The 16,539-nt window shown below is 45.9% G+C and overlaps 1 protein-coding gene across 2 annotated transcripts in view; it reads left to right on the forward strand.

Annotated features, from left to right (window-relative positions):
- Positions 1-16,539, forward strand: part of LOC119172337 (angiotensin-converting enzyme-like) — a 58,983-nt gene that overhangs the window by 25,382 nt on the left and 17,062 nt on the right. For both annotated transcript variants that reach the window (XM_075893614.1, XM_037423391.2), the window contains 5 exons: positions 5,063-5,233; positions 7,103-7,261; positions 7,375-7,462; positions 11,191-11,334; positions 14,683-14,871. In XM_075893614.1, coding sequence (XP_075749729.1) covers positions 5,063-5,233; positions 7,103-7,261; positions 7,375-7,462; positions 11,191-11,334; positions 14,683-14,871 — 751 coding nt within the window. The remainder of the gene's footprint in view (positions 1-5,062; positions 5,234-7,102; positions 7,262-7,374; positions 7,463-11,190; positions 11,335-14,682; positions 14,872-16,539) is intronic.

Raw genomic sequence — 16,539 nt, forward strand, 5'->3', positions numbered from 1 at the left:
AACGGGCAGAGCCAGCACACAGCCGATGACGATGATGATGAACCAGAGTGGCAATGAGGGCAAAGAGACAAGCGGATGATGGTGATTGTGATTATGCAGGGATGAGGACGATGTAAGTTACAAATGCCCACACTAATTCCCCCCCACTTGAAAGCGGACACCCTGGCCGCCGTAAGTCAAAGTGATGGGGAACGTCGCGTGAAAGGTTTCATGCGACAAACGTGTACAATCTCTGTGCTGCGGTAGCGGCGGTCTGTTGGGGCGACGAGTGGTGTCACACGATAATTAACCGGCGAAGTCTGTTCTAAAACAATGTATGGCCCGATGAAGCGTGGTTGGAATTTGTCACAGAGACCAGGAGTGCGAATAGGTGTCAAAAGCAGCACCTCGTCACCAGGTTGGAAAGACACAACGCGGTGGGATTCGTCATAGATGATCTTCCGCTCGTGCTGTCTCGCTTCAGTATTGATGCGAGCCTGATGGCGAGACTGGGCCAGGCGGGAAATGTATTCTTCGCTAGAAGACTGACATGAATTCCCATGGCTGCTAAAGAAGGAGACGTCGAGAAAAGTAGTCGGGGTGCGTCCGTACACGAGGTAAAACGGTGAGTAGCAAGTTGTTCGCTGAACGGCGGTGTTGTAAGCGAATGTCAGGAATGGTAAAAGAGTGTCCCAGTTTTTGTGGTCGGGTTGGACGTAAACGGCTATCATGTCTGCAAGGGTTCGGTGAAATCTTTCTGTGAGACCATTTGTCTGGGGGTGGTAGCTTGAAGCTGTCTTGTGAGTAGTTCCAGATGCGCGCAGTACTTCATTTACAACTTGTGACAGGAACACTTTGCCGCGGTCACTAAGCAGTACACGAGGAGCCCCATGACGCAATATTATTGCGTGAAGAATAAAGTCTGCAACTTCCACAGCTGAGCCGGTAATAACAGAGGAAGTCTCAGCGTAGCGTGTCAGGTGGTCCACGGCGGTCACTATCCATCGTTTGCCAGCAGATGTGACGGGGAGAGGCCCGTAAAGGTCAACACCTACAACCTCGAACGGCATTGAAGGGCACGGAAGTGGCTGTAGAGGTCCAGCAGGTGCCGACGTGGGGAGTTTACGACGCTGGCATGGGTAGCAGGAACCGACGTACTGAGCTACACTAGAAGAAAGGCCAGGCCAGTAATAACGACATCGAATGCGGTCAAGAGTTTTTTTTAAAACCAAGATGACCAGCAGTCAAGTCGTCGTGGAAGGCTTCGAGCACCTGAAGTCGGAGAAAGCGTGGCAGTACAGGAACCTAGCGCTGACCGTCAGGGTGGTAGACGTGGCGGTGGAGAACCCCATTGTCCAGCCTAAAGTGCAGGAGTTGACGACGGAGTCGCGCGTTTGGTGGATGAGAAACTCCCGAAAGGTGGTCCATGATGCGTCTGCAGTATGAATCGGACCGCTGGCGGGAGATAAATGTTGGCTCGTCATCCGAAAAGGGTTGCGTTATTGATGCGAGCGTATGAACTTTGGTAGATGTGGTGGTTGAGTTCTCACCAACGCTCATATGGGTAGTTAGAAGCGGGCAACGAGATAAAGCATCGGCGTCTTGATGTCTTCTGCCTGACTTGTAAGTTATATCAAAGTCGTACTCCTGCAAGCGTAGTATCCACCGACCCAAGCGTCCGGACAAGTTCTTCAGTGTAGAAAGCCAGCATAAGGCATGGTGGTCCGTAACGATTGTGAAGTGACGCCCGTGGAGATAGGGACGGAACTTCTGAACCGACCAAACTACAGCCAAACACTCTTGCTCAGTTATAGTGTAGTTCTTTTCAGCAGCGGTGAGTACGCGACTGGCATATGCAATAACTTTCTCTAGGGAAGACTTGTCGCGTTGTAGAAGTACGGCTCCTATACCAAGGCCGCTAGCGTCGGTATGGAGGATAGTTGGTGCGGCTTCGTCAAAGTGGCAGAGCAGAGGTTCAGACGTGAGTGCCCGCTTCAACAGGTCGAATGCTGTTTGGCATTCTTGACTTCCCGTTTAAGCATGTCCGCAACGTTTTCTTCTATAATTTTTCTTTCAGTTAGAGACACGCGGTAGGGTCGGCGGTGTACAATAGATGTCCCAACAGTTTGAATTCGATGTGCTGTAGTATTAGTGCGGCCCAGCTTAGACGAGCAAATATCGAAAGAATTTGCATGTTTCTGTAAAAATGCGAGCAACTGCTGCCTCTGTGAATATGTCAATTCGCTGCTGATAGTGGTGGTAAAGGCGGAGGAAGAAACATGCTCACCGAGGCAAGGTTCTTTGGATGCGATGGCCTGAAGTGGCGTGACGAGTACAGGCTCGAAGTCAGCAACACGGGCCACAGTAGTGCCCTGTGGCAGTAAGATCTTCTCCGGTGTAGAGTTGACAGCGGTGACAAGTGCCGAGCCATTGCAAAAACGAACGACAGCGGACGGAAGAACTATACCTTTGCGAACGCAAAGTGGTGACGGTGAGACCAATACATCCCCGTGATAGACGCCGTTGGACGTAATGGTGACAATTTGCTCTTGTAGTGGCGGGAGTTCGATGTCTTTCGCAGCGACCAGACGAAGTGGCTTCTGATTATCGTCGTCAAGCATGTAGTCGGTGTCAGCGAGGTGAACGACGCGTTGTCCACAACAAATCGCCGCGGAAGCAGATGATAGAAAATCCCACCCTAAAATTAGTTGGTGAGAGCAGCGGGACAGGACAGCAAACTGGACATGATGGCGGATGCCGTCGGTGAAAACACGCACAGTACAAAGCGCGGAAGGGCGAATGATGTTCCCCTGGGCAGCAACTAACGTGGGACCATCGTAAGGCGTCATTACTTTCCTTAAATGTTCACACAAATCAGCACGTATCACAGACAATGTCGCACCTGTGTCCACCAAAGCATCGACTCGCACTCCTTCCACTTCCACAGAAACCATGTTACACGGGCCTAATGGAGGAATTTCAGTTCTAATTCCGAATGCAGTTTTTCCTCCACAAACTGCATCACTTAGTTTTCCGAACGAATATCAGAGGCGAATGAGGCGGGCAGAAGTGGAGAAGTGGAACGGCGGAAGGGCGAAGGCGAGCGGCGTCTCGTGTTTCGGCTGTTTCGTGGTGCAGTCGATGCAGGAGGAGATGGAGACCGGTGCGGGGGAGACGAATAACGCCGACCTTGATAAGACGCCCCGTTGTACAAATCCCGTTCACGCACATCGTTCCGACGCTCATCTTGCTGGCGCTTCCGGCAGAAACGGGATATGTGGCCGTGATAGCCACAGTAGAAGCATACAGGGCGAGACGAGCGCCACGGTGGAGAATAGAAGGCATTCGGGGCACTTGGAGATAGCGCGGTCAGGTGGGCCGAAGGGTCAGGGGGCACGGAATGGTAGTTCACAGGGGTAGCGGCAGCAACTGACGCGTAGGATGGACGTGGCAATGTCGCGTGGGCGTCGCTGGGAGGCACGGCAGCAACTTGAGGGTACGTGGCTAAAGGGTGAGAAGCAGGTGGCTGTACGGGTGCAGAGCCAGTCAGGGATGTAAGTTCCTCCCTGATGATGTCACGTAAGGGCATTCCCGAAGGCTGAGTAGGTCGCGGTGTAGGAGGTGTGAAGCCCATGGACCGCAATTCTTCGCGTATAATGTCCCGGATGAGGTCACGCAGATGGCCATCTGACGTGGAGTGGTGGTCACCGATGTCTGGTTGAAGGCGGACGGAGTCCAGCGCATCAATGCGCTGGCATGTCGCAACGACATCAGCGATGGTAGCTGGGTTTTGCACAGCGAGGGCATTAAAGGCAACAGGCCCAATGCCTTTCAATATGTGGCGCACTTTGTCCGATTTCGGCATGGATTTATTGACACGCCGGCAGAGTGCGAGGACATCCTCGATGTATGAAGTGTACGATTCACCGCGATGTTGTCGGCGAGTATCGAGTGTCCTCTTCGCGACGGCGGATCGAATGTCTGGTGTCCCAAAGACGTGCCGCAGCTGCTGCTGGAAGGTAGCCCAGTCGGGTAAGTCAATGACGTGGTTAAAATACCATGTCTTTGCGACTCCGGTCAGATAAAATGGGACGTAACGCAGTTTGGCGGCCTCGTCCCACCGATTAGCGACACTTACGCGGTCGTAGTCGTCGATCCAGTCTTCTACGTCTTCTCCACGACTACCAGCGAAGAGCGGGGGTTCCCGCTGATGTCCGTGTATGTAAGTAGGAGGGGCAGCTTGCGGCGGTGCGTGGTTGATGACATCAGTGCCGGCAGGCTCGGTCTGGGACATGCTGCCTGACTGTGGGAGCAAGCGGCGGCCTGAACGAAGCTCCAGGGGGTATAGCGGGCTGCGGGAGGTCAGAGGACCGAAAATCCACCTCCACCACGTATGAAGTCTTGGTAGTCTTGGCTGCGACAGCGTTTATTTGAGGAAAGACCTCGCAAAACGAACGGGCAGAGCCAGCACACAGCCGATGACGATGATGATGAACCAGAGTGGCAATGAGGGCAAAGAGACAAGCGGATGATGGTGATTGTGATTATGCAGGGATGAGGACGATGTAAGTTACAAATGCCCACAATATATATATATATATATATATATATATATATATATATATATATATATATATATTGCTGTCAGTAATGCGCCTTATATCCAGATGGTAGCGTTGCCTCCGGGACATCCATCGCGCGACCCGCTCTCGACGGGAGACTGAGAGAGAAGGCGGGCGCGCGAGAGAGAGAGGTGCGCGCGCCGCTGCAGCGAGCGAGGAGAGCGCAGGAGCGACACCGATATCAGCGTCGCGTCCGTGGCTTATTCGGTAGAGCGTCGCACTGCGGCCCGCCAAGTCATCTTTCTTTTAAAGATAGAGAGAAGACTGCGGACGCCGCCGACGGCGGTGGATGGTTTGGGGTCGCTTATAAGTGTATTCACACTTAAAAAAAAAAAGAAAGCGTTTGCCAATTTAGATCACATACAAAGCCTTGGTGGCTTTGTATGTGAGCTGACGATTGGTCACGTTGTCGCAGAAACCAAATGGCCTGGCATAAACGCATTGTTTTGCTTGCATTGCAGGACACCTACTTGGCAACTTTATCGAATGTATCAGCCTTGATAAAAGATGAAGCAATGGGCGTTGCCTTTATAGAAGGCTTGAATGACCCATATACAACGATTAACAACGTGGACTCATCTTCTAGTTGGGACTATGCTACCAACATCACCGATTACAACCAAAACATGTCGGTAAGCTCAAATGAAACGTTGCGGATTTTTCTTTTGCATTTTTAGGGTGGAAGCAAAGTGCCTCAATCTTGTGCAGCGCACGAGAAACATACAAAGTAAGGGTCGAATAATCAATTAGATGCTAGCGTTTTGAATCCAGCGCTGAATGTCTGTGTGAAGTTCTCTGCTGTCGTACAAACATTTGTACGTAGAATATAGTGAGGGTAATGACATTGCTTGGAACTGTCATTGTATTCTGGTGCGTGAATACTCACTTCTAATTCGGGTATTCATGTTCAGTGTGTGTGGCTTCGCATTATTTCTTCAACTGATTTGCGGAGTCAGTGAGTAAAATAAATAGCGCTTAACATCCCGTGAAAGTTTATTTCACGTGAACGTTGCCTAAACACGGCAACTTAGCGTTACATGAGTCAGGACAAGAATAAATTATTGGTTGGTTGCATCGCACTTTGCAAACTTCTTCCACTGCCAAATGAGTAAGAAGGGTTGTCATGCGCGCACTCAATTTCGGCGAAGAAAAATACTCAAATTGTTCGCCTAATCACGGTGAGTTATCTTACTACCGGCGAACACCAGACTCACGAAGTGAAATGTATTAGAAAAAATGTTAACAAAGAGACCACGTCTTTTTTTTCTCTACTTTTTTTGCTCATTTTTTGTGACTAGTATTTGGAGACATATGCATCTCTTGTCGGTGATAGTGGTGGCCTTCGGTGACGGAAGGGAAAATAGACAATATATATATATATATATATATATATATATATATATATATATATATATATATCTTTATATATATATATATATATATATATATATATATATATATATATATATATATATATATATATATATATATATATATATATATATGACGAAAAAGGCTGCCTTGCAATGCAACGACGCCTGGTTATATGCAGCAAACACCCGCTGGAACATGCTGGTAAAATTACTGCCACACTACAAACCGCGTGGCTTCTCAGAGCATTTGATGTTTTACAATGAGGCATTTGTTTATAATTAGCGTCGTTCAATTGTCCTGAAAATTCGCACGATGTTTTTCGCAGTACTACGGTTTAACCATAATGTTTGAGTGTGTCTCCACTGCATACAACCGGGAGCAACTAGGTTTTTTCGTTAGATATATCTTTTTTTCCCCTCTGCTTTCCAGTCAGTTACGGCAGGACGCCATTGCTGCCGCCGACAGATGGCACCACGTACAGATGTCCCCAAATCCCACGAAAGAACCCGTTTTTCTCGTTAAAGTGCGACAACGCGTTACAACTTGCCATTACCTTATGCTGATAAATCTTCTTTCTAGCGCGTTATTTAGGCGGTACTCTGAAAACTCACTTCTGCGGTGGCTACCGACACTCATGAGCAAGGCGGTTTAAAAAAAAAATTGGAGTGGAAGCTTCCGGAATGATTTGCCAGCAGTAGTGAAGCCAGATTTTGCCCTCCAAAGGTGTCAAAAACATTTTATTTTCTAGTGGTGCCCACTTAGACATCAAGTGACTTTGATTTGTTAGTATAAATGACACAATGGTTATAAATTAAACGAGTTATTTCTGAAGAGATATTCTGCCGATACTAGTATTGGTGACTCAATCTCCTATAAAATTTGCCTTGAATTTGAGGTTTACTAAAGAAAACTAGTAACACAAGACCGCACTTTGAGCACTATCTGACCCGGAAAGGTTGCCACGTTAAACTTGGTGGGCGTGTAAGGAAAACGCTTCTTCTCAATCGCCGAACGCAGCGGCCATCTTACTTCTTGATCCTTAGTTGCTCTTTACCTCCTAGCTACTAAGTTGTTTGTTCTTCACTGCTGAATTAACAGAGCTCTCCTTCTTTGTTTGCGCTTTTCAGAATAAGGTCTCCACCGAAGTCTCGAAAATGGAGCGGCAGTTTGGAATCACGGCGAAGCGTTTCGACTGGCACAATTTTAAAAATGATTCGCTCAAACGACTATTCAGGCACGTCGCTACCATTGGCCTGGCAGCTCTTCCCGACGACAAGCTTGAGAATGTTAGTGCACAAGCTAACCTTCCTTCATCCAAACACTTGTTAGACGTTATGCATTTAACCTTCTAAGAAGCCAAAACGTTGACCAAGTTCACGCATTTTTTTACTGCTTTCAGGCGACCAGTCTCAGTTCGAAGATGGCCGCCATATATGGATCGACCAAGGTGACCGTTGGCAAGGACAAGGACCTTCCTCTGGAACCAGGTAAGAACAATAAGAAGCACCTCACAAGAGAGAGCGAGAACAAACTTTAATTTCAGACATAGCACTTGTGTTGCCCCTGAAGGCATGGCCTCGCAGATTAGATATCTGTTGTGACTGCGACTGACATAAGTTTTGTGATGTATTGAGACGCTGAGCGGTCTGCATGCCAAACTGTATTTAGGAGTAAAGGCCTCAGGTAAGGCTGTAGAGACTTTAGCCACTGCTCCCTATCCTGTAAGAATTCAGGACAAATAAACTTTAATTTAGTTCAAGTTGGGATCACCATGATCATCACCATAACCAACATATATTTCGCTTCACTGCCAACATGAGGTTGTCCAATGCACAAGGATTCCTGGGTATGGTACGTGAGCATTATGACAGAGCATCGCAGACTACGTATACATTGATAGGCAAAGCGTGCTGTACTGTGTGTTACACTGACCATTATTTTGCACTGTTCTGCCATTTTATCCCATTCCTTTGCTTTGCGCTAATTGTGGCTGCCAGTTCCGCAATTTCAAAATACCAAAAATCTGTCATTCTCCAATGCTGCAGTCTTTCATTGATACCTGATTATGTAATTTCAACCTACAACCGATCACCTGCTCTACAGTATAGCGTGCCCTGCTCAGTCCACCCCGCCTCCACCTTTTTTTTAGCTCCTTAAGGCATGAACATAACGTTCCGTCATAATCGTATGTAACCACCTCTCGTTAGTTCTTGAATTGGCCGTAGAGGGCGGTACATGTACATACAATGAAACGCATATATGCTGAAAATGGCAAATGGTATGATACTAGAGGACGTTACTTGTAGTATGATAAATAATAAATATCACAGCATATCCATTGAGTGAATGATGATGAGTGGGGCAAAGCGCCCATCCGTCCATTTTTGCGTTAGTCCATGCGTCCGTTCGTCCATCCGTGCGTCCGTCCATCCGTGCACATCCGTCCGCCGTCCTCTCGTGCGGCCGTCTGTCCGTGCGTTTGTCCCTGCGTTCGTCCAAGCGTCCGCCGTCCGTGCGTCAGACAGACAGACAGACAGACAACGGACGGACGCGCCCAGCGGATGATTCACGGTTTGTCAATAAAAAGTATGATACGTGCAAGGAGGTGGCGGCTCGCGTTCGAAGAGGGAACCCCGATGTGTGAGCACGCGAGAAAATAGGAATGACGTCACACGAAGACGTGGGCGATCGCGTGTTCGTCGGCGGCACCGTACGCTAGGGGGCGCGGTGTAGTAAAATAAAAGCCGTTTTGCCACCCTCGCGTGTTCAGAAGGCCTGCGGGTGGACATGGTTGCAGAGCGGCGTGCGCGCGCAAGGCGGTGGCGGCTCGCCCTCGAAGACGAAACCCCGATGAGCGAGCGCGCGAGGCAGAAGCGTGCCGTCAAGCTGCGCGGCGGCGCCAAGAAGATCCCGGCGCACGAGAACCCCGCGATCTTGTCGAAGCGGCACGGCAGCGGCGTGCGGACCCAGGTTCGCTCCATTCTCCGTCATTCACCCCGTGGATATGCTGTCATTTTTTTTTATTTCAATGCACCGCCAACAGAATAAAGGCACCGCTCGTTTTCCCTCCATTTTCGCATCACTGTTTTTCTGTCGCTTACGTCATCACTCTTGGCGTAGTTACTCGCTGCGCAGTCCTCACTTAGCCTCAAGTGTGTTTTTTTTTTGACCCACTAGTTCCGATAACTCAGTAGACAGCAGGGATATAGAATGCAATAACTGTACAATCCTTGCGTGACCGGATAATGCCTATCGCGTACGTTTAGACCAATTTATATTCATCCAGCATTTTCTTCGCTTGATTGCGGTCGCTAAGTAACCTAAGTAATTAACCTGGGAACAATGTACTCTGGCGCTAGAAGTTGACATCCACATTGTTTACACATTACCTTTATTGTCTACACACCTGTTGTTAACACTAATCGAACATTTTCATAGCTAAAGCCTCGAATAATTTGACACAACTCATTTAGAGCCTTGCTAAACAGGACATTGTCAGGTTCCGACCATATATATAGTTTGAATAACAGTTCTAAGCGAGATTGGAGCAGCATTCGCGATTTTTCCTCCTTCAGTGGCTCTATTCTCGACCGGTGTTTTTCTTTTACTGTGTTCACCTAAAAAACCAAGGTCACCGTGGCGCCTTCATGAATATTAGTTTAAGATTGCCACGCATGTGTTTCAAACTTAATGTTTGAATCACTTCGGAAATTTCACGGGCTTCATGCTCTCTCATAGTAGAGTACCTCGTACTTTCAATCGTTAACAATTTTTTCTATACATTTTTGCCACGTGATTATAATAAGGAAAAGTTATTCTAATAAGTGATTATAATAATGAAAAGAAAAGTGCCGCCCGCAACTGTCTACCGTTAGCTGACACCTCATTAGGTCGGCAATGGGATGGGGAAAATAGAATGAAATGGATAGGATCCGTGCGAAAAACCCGCCGAAAAGGCCGAGGAAGATATTCGCCGAAGAACAATGATGAGCCGAGGCGGCGCATTAAATGATGTGAGCGCACGAAGCACATGGCCAGGAATCAAGGCACGAAGAAATTAGTGTTTGTATAGCACTCACGGCAGCGAGTCCTGATGGTCTCAGTGTGTGTGCGCCACTGGTCGAGTATATCCCCGGTGCGGTTGAGTCATGTATATGGCAAGAGACGCAACACATAATCCGTGAACCGGAGACTCAGTTGGCAGGAACACCAGCACTGCCGCATTGACACATATATAATTCATCAAGGTTTCGTCAGAGCACACACACACACACACAAAAAAAACTATGCGTGGCGAGTAGGTGTATTGTACTCTACAGAACCACTAAATATTATGATTCTGCTTTGGAAAAAAATATTCACAGACAAACTTTCATCATTTTGCCCTCTTTGAATGGAGAGTAAATAAATTACTAATTTGTTTATATTCAATATCTCTTGCTGAAAACCTTGAATAACACTTGATCTAAATGCACAGCGAATTTCGCACTGTTATGTTGATCAGTTTCGCCGTACTCGCAGTAGAACGGAGGCTTGTGCAACGATAGGGCTTTTTGTTGCTCACACTATCTTCATCGCAATTAAATAACGCTTCAGACCAGCCATTAACACCAAGTGCCATTGGAAAGAATCGATCGTAAGCTTTATGAATTTCAACAATTGAAATTTATTCGTCGATCGCAGCTAGCACAGTGCGTCCACAAACAATGCGTAAAATGTGGAGTGAATGCCGCCGGAGTGGGACTGCCACCGTAAAAAAAAAAAAAAAAGGTGTGCCATGCAATTGCCCACTGGAAGATGAATGGTGACACGAATTCTGTGATTTGTCTTCAAAGTACTTTGCATACTGCGTATTCAGGATTGACAGAGTTTCTGTAGAAAGGCTGTAGTTTATCAATCTTTTATAAAGGTTAACACAACCCATTATTCACAAAGTTGCACGTGACGCGCTTTACTTTTGAACGTACATGTAGTGAGCTCCTTTGCCACTTGTAAGTAAGCTGCATCGTCTTTGTTGTTGTTGTTGTCGTCGTCGTTGTTGTTGTCGTTGTTGTTGTTGTTAATAGAGTGATCGTTGTATGGCTGTTTTAATTTCGATCATGTGTCTGCACCAATTCACCCAATGCTTGCAAATAGAGGATTACAGATTAACTTCTCGGGACCCTTGTGGAGCCGGAAAGCTCTGCCTGACTTTGATCCCGCACTTTTCGTGCAGATCTCACCCGGAATATGAAGGAAGTTGGCAATTACGATAAATTACTGCAAACTTGGCTGGCATGGCATAACGCAGTTGGTACGGCTATAAAACAGTACTACATTCCCTACATCAAGCTGTCCAATGAAGCAGCGTCTCTGGACGGTGAGTATGGTACTCTTTTCCCGAACCTTTTCTACCATCATCATGATTTATTGACGCTCAAAGAGCTTTATCAAGGTATTACGTGACCCTGTTTCTGCGTGTATGAAACTGATTCTATATGTACGAATATGCACTTAGTGGCCCATGAAGTTTACATTTCGCACAAACTAAGTTGGTCATCGGAAAGCTCTAGCTTTACTGTAATTGTGACAATGTTTTTGAATCAGTACGTACAAACCATTCTGAGTAATTGTGAAGCACGGGTATTCTCTGTGCCAGTGAAATCCGAGCTTTCCGTACGGTTTATACGCCAGTAGAACTGCTCTTTATGCATATGCTATAATGAAAACATCCTCAATATTTGTGTTGTAATGCTTTATACTCCCCATTCGCTCAGCGTAAGGTAGCAAACCGTGCATGTGCCTGGTGAACATCCCTGCCTTCTCTCTTGTTGTTGTCCTCCTCCTTCGGAAATATGAATGCAGACGTGCCAAATTCATCGCCACTTGCACAATCACATTAAGGAAGCTACCACCGCTCTGCTTGAAGTTTTTTTCACTGTGCGTTAAAGAACGCCGGATGATTGAATTAAAATTACCGCGGCTTTCTTCACAATTACGTCGCACTGTGTGCAGGTAAAAAAATAAAGCTCAGCAGTTTTCAATTAATCACTGTAAAAAATTACGGCAAATTGGTCCGTGAAAGGTGTGTATGACGGGAACATTTTGTTTATATCTTATATGAAAAACGAAGATTATAATTTTAAGCGCATATTTAACGTAAGTCTTAAGTTTCTTAGGATGTGTTCTATACAATGCCAACAATTTAGGCCAAGATGTATTTCATTGCCGTAGCCAATCATAGAGACGCTTCAGATCACAGGTGCACATTTGCCGTCACGTTTTTAGAGAAACAAACGAAAAAGATAGTGTGCTTGGCAACTTTCGGTACAGCTTTTGATGCACCCATGGTGTTAGAAGATACCTGTGCGGACGCGCTGTCGCCGGCAAACCTACACATGTAAAGCGCTCCGGTTTTGAGTGAAACTGCAGCACTAAACAAAATAGCTTTTGGTAAGAGAATTTCGCTAATCCATGATACGGAAACGCCGGAAAGAGTGAGAAAGTTCGCCTAAAAGAATAACATGGAACAAAAGGAGCTATGCTATCCTTCTAGATGAGTTTTGTGCACATTTTCTAAACAATGAAAAATGTGCACCGCTATTTGAGCGCCAATGAGGAACTAAGAGCTAAAGATAACTTCTGAAGCTGCGTTCCCAATTTCGCAAGCTTTGATGTCAGAACGAGTTTGTTTGTCGGTAGAAATACACCTCCCCATACACTTATGGTTAGAATAAAGAATGCTAAGTACGCCTACAAAAGTAAGCGTATATAATGCTGATATGCATATGTTCTATTTTGTTTTTTAATTCTTTTTTTGGCAACAATCAAGTGGAAAGGAGTAGCCGTCACCAAGTAATGGTGACAGGAACTCCTTAGTTTATTTTTTTACTTCAATAATAAAACAAAGTATGCTTACAGTTGTCCTCTGTTGCGATAGATACGTTGACGTTGAGTACAAGCGTTCAGCCTTTTTTTGTTTACTTGTTTATTTAGAAATTTATTAAGGTTAGGCTCTCATTTGACTTCCATTTTCGTATCCCTCAGACGTGCATGATGTAGACACCTGAGTATGCTTCTAACAAAGAGGCGCTGTTATGTATGACAAGGTATAAAAAAGCGGTAATATGTGTTTATTAATTGCCACGAACGCCACTCATTGGCGGTGACAATTATGAAAGCCGAAGATGAGCACCAGCACAAGCCATCATTTTGTGTGATCTCGGCTGTTGGCCTTTACAATAGTTTTCTATCTATTTTTATTGTCCTGTCCATTCCATCTGCTATATGACTCTTAAAAAAGCAGAATGACCTCCGGTTAACTTTACTGTTCTTAGGGGCGAAGCCCCTTAGAACTACACAATGTGCGTAACATGCCATTTGGCGTCTACACCAGATGTAGCGCAGGTGCACGTGAACAAACCGAAACATCTGTGAACAACACAAAAGCTTATCAGAATGCTATTAACCAGAACAAACAAAATAAGAGGCCACAACAATGTAAAAAACATCGACATTTAGCCACGTGATCAATCACAGCATATGACAAAACAAAAAGTTAACAAAAACGAAAGCTGTCCACCACAACGAAATAGAAAGCCACGATTCATGGTTCGCCGCAGACTGCCTCCATCGGTATTTACTTCGTGGATATGCGTGGGGTTTTCTTCTGTGCGTCGCGCACACGTGAGCACACACACTAATATGCGCTGGCGAGTGACTGGAGCACCGCACATGACCACTGAACAAACACAAGTATACATATATTAAAATATTTCGACGGTGCCCTTTGAAGCTACGTGTCTGCAAAAGGCACCCGGCAATGCAGTTCACGAGATCTGATGGTAGCGCCAAAACATACAGCCTAGCGAGTATATAGGCGCAACAAAACTGAGTGTTCCAATGCGTAGCCTATATAGCGAGTAGACGCAGCAAAAACGGACTTGCGAGTGCGTATCATTTTCTTTTTAGTAGTGAGCAGAGGTATCACGGCTGATTATGTAAGCGCCCAGAAAGCGTTCTTTGAAAACGAGCCAAAAAGGGCATTGACACTTCAGCGTCTCAATGTGTTCAGCGAGAGTTTCATTTTCTTGGTTACCCTGGCGGTCGGTACCAACAACGCTGAGGCACCCCAATAAGCTTCGTCGCGCCCGCTGGTCTATACTGTCGGGTGCCCATACCAAAACTCAATTCTCTCCAGGATGACGTCCTCGAGGATGACGTCTGGTTGACTTTGCTGTCTTTCTTCTATACTCGACACACGCATGTACAAAAAGAGAGAAAGAAAGAGATCTACACGGATACCCCTCAGCACATACCACCCCGAAATAATTTAGCTTTTTAGATAAACTTCACAGAGACAGTTAACAACATCAGTCAGTTCCGTCAAAAGAATTGCGCCAAGTTGAAGGAAGCAAAAAAATATACACAATTTTATTTTTCAAAAACAATGTGGCATAACATCAATGGTGACCAATGAGCTTAATGACCGCGTACATCCTGCAAGTCTCTGAAGACAGATAGTATACTAACGAAATTGTGCAGCACACTTTATTTATCTAGATTCAATCCCTCATAGGCACGGGTGTGAACTTCGCAGTGATATGGCAGAGGCAGGCATTCAAAAGAGGCCGCTATCATTGCTTTGTGCATTAATGCAAAGCTGGGATGAGACAGAATGCTCATTGTGTTCTACGGCGCTGACTGCTCTTTTGCGCCTTAATGGCAGGTTACGACAATCTCAAGAGCGCCTGGCTCAGTGACTACGAGACGGAAAACATGACCGAGATTGTCGACAAACTCTGGGAAGAGCTGTCTCCGCTGTACAAAAAGCTGCACGCCTACGTGAGAATGAAGCTCAAGGAGATTTATCCTGGACGCCTGCCCGAAGATGGCACGATACCAGCCCATCTGTTAGGTAAGTCCGCATACGTCCAGCACTGGGTATCGACATTTTCGTTTATAAGCTTTAGTGTGGGGGCGAAAATTTCGAAGCGGAAATGTGCGTATACCGAGGATTGTCCTTCTTAACGCGACAGCGTTAAAGCGCTCGTTTCGTAGAAATGATCCCGTGCCAGTTTTGGCATCGGTGTGGTTGGTTGAGTCAGAAAAACCAGCGTTGTCCGTGAGCCTGTGTCGTGGGAATGTGAAGCCACCAGCTGCCTTCAGCAAAGACAGGTGGGCAGCACTCTTGCGCAGCCCACGAACTTAACGATCAAACCCTGGCCGTCCAGAGTGCCCGTGAACGGGCCGCCAAGCTAGGCTTGACGGTCACTACGTGGGATTAGCTGGGTGACGGGGGGTCTCCCTTGCGTCCTCTCAGGACCAAAATAAAGTTTCAATCAATCAATCAATCAATCAATCAATCAATCAATTGTCCGTGAGTGGCAATTATAAATAGATGCAAGAAAGAATAAATAACAAAAATGTACGGTCTGCAGTGAGAATCGAACCTACGCCTTCTGCGGTGCAAGCAGATTTTATACATTGATCCACGTACGCCAGCGCTTGACTTCGTGAAAAAATGCTAAGGACTGTTTTGTATACATACTCTGCTTAGCGCCGGTAATACTGCGTAGCGGAATGGTAGAACAGCACCAGGAGTCAGAACAAGTGAACTGCGCACCACGTGGGCGGTTTAAAGCTGCTTACCCATTACTGAGTGCGCAGCGGCCCCTCGGGCGTGTAGATGGGTACTTCGCCATTTCGTGAAAGGCAGAATTATGGCGTATACAGTGGGCGCTTGCCAACTGCACATCCAATGGGTAGTCTGTAAGGTATATTTTGAAATGCGCAGCATTACGCACACAGGCGAATTCTTTGCGTGCCGCATGGTTGAAGGCGACGTGCGCACGGAGTCCGATTACGCTGCCGCGTTCTACACCTGAAGGCGAAGCTCGAAGTTTTTGTATATACGTCTTTTCTGTTTTATGCAACAACGCAAAGGGAAGTGTTGTGTAGACGATATGACAACGTTGAAATCCCCCAGAAACATTTTGTACTCGAAGAAAGTGCGCCGTGGATTCTCCTGCAGTTCAAATATGTGCTCATAACAATTCTCGAGGTTCGCCGACCAAGTTTTTTGCTCGAATAGCGCCTGCACAAGGCACGCAAACCTTTACAAATAATATATATATATATATATATATATATATATATATATATATATATATATATATATATATATATATATATATATATATATATATATATATATATATATATATATATATATATACGATAGCAAAATCACGTATCGACAAGTAAAAGCGAGAGCGTTATTTTATTATTATTATTATTATTATTATTATTATTATTATTATTATTATTATTATTATTATTATTATTATTATTATTATTATTATTATTATTATACCCGAGCCATACGACCGGCCACCACGGAAATCACCTGAACTCCATTAGGGATTTCGATGCTCAAGTCACCCGGAAATTTCGCAAACTTTGAACAGAAGCCGCAAGGGCTTCATTATAGGAACTGTTGCCCCTATGTCTGCACGAAAGATTTCACATCTAATGCGAAACTTGAGCGCGTATTTTTGTTGCCGTTAAAACAACGCTATGAAAG

This window comes from Rhipicephalus microplus, chromosome 4, assembly GCF_043290135.1.
Source record: "Rhipicephalus microplus isolate Deutch F79 chromosome 4, USDA_Rmic, whole genome shotgun sequence".
NCBI classification, from domain to species: Eukaryota; Metazoa; Arthropoda; class Arachnida; order Ixodida; family Ixodidae; genus Rhipicephalus; species Rhipicephalus microplus.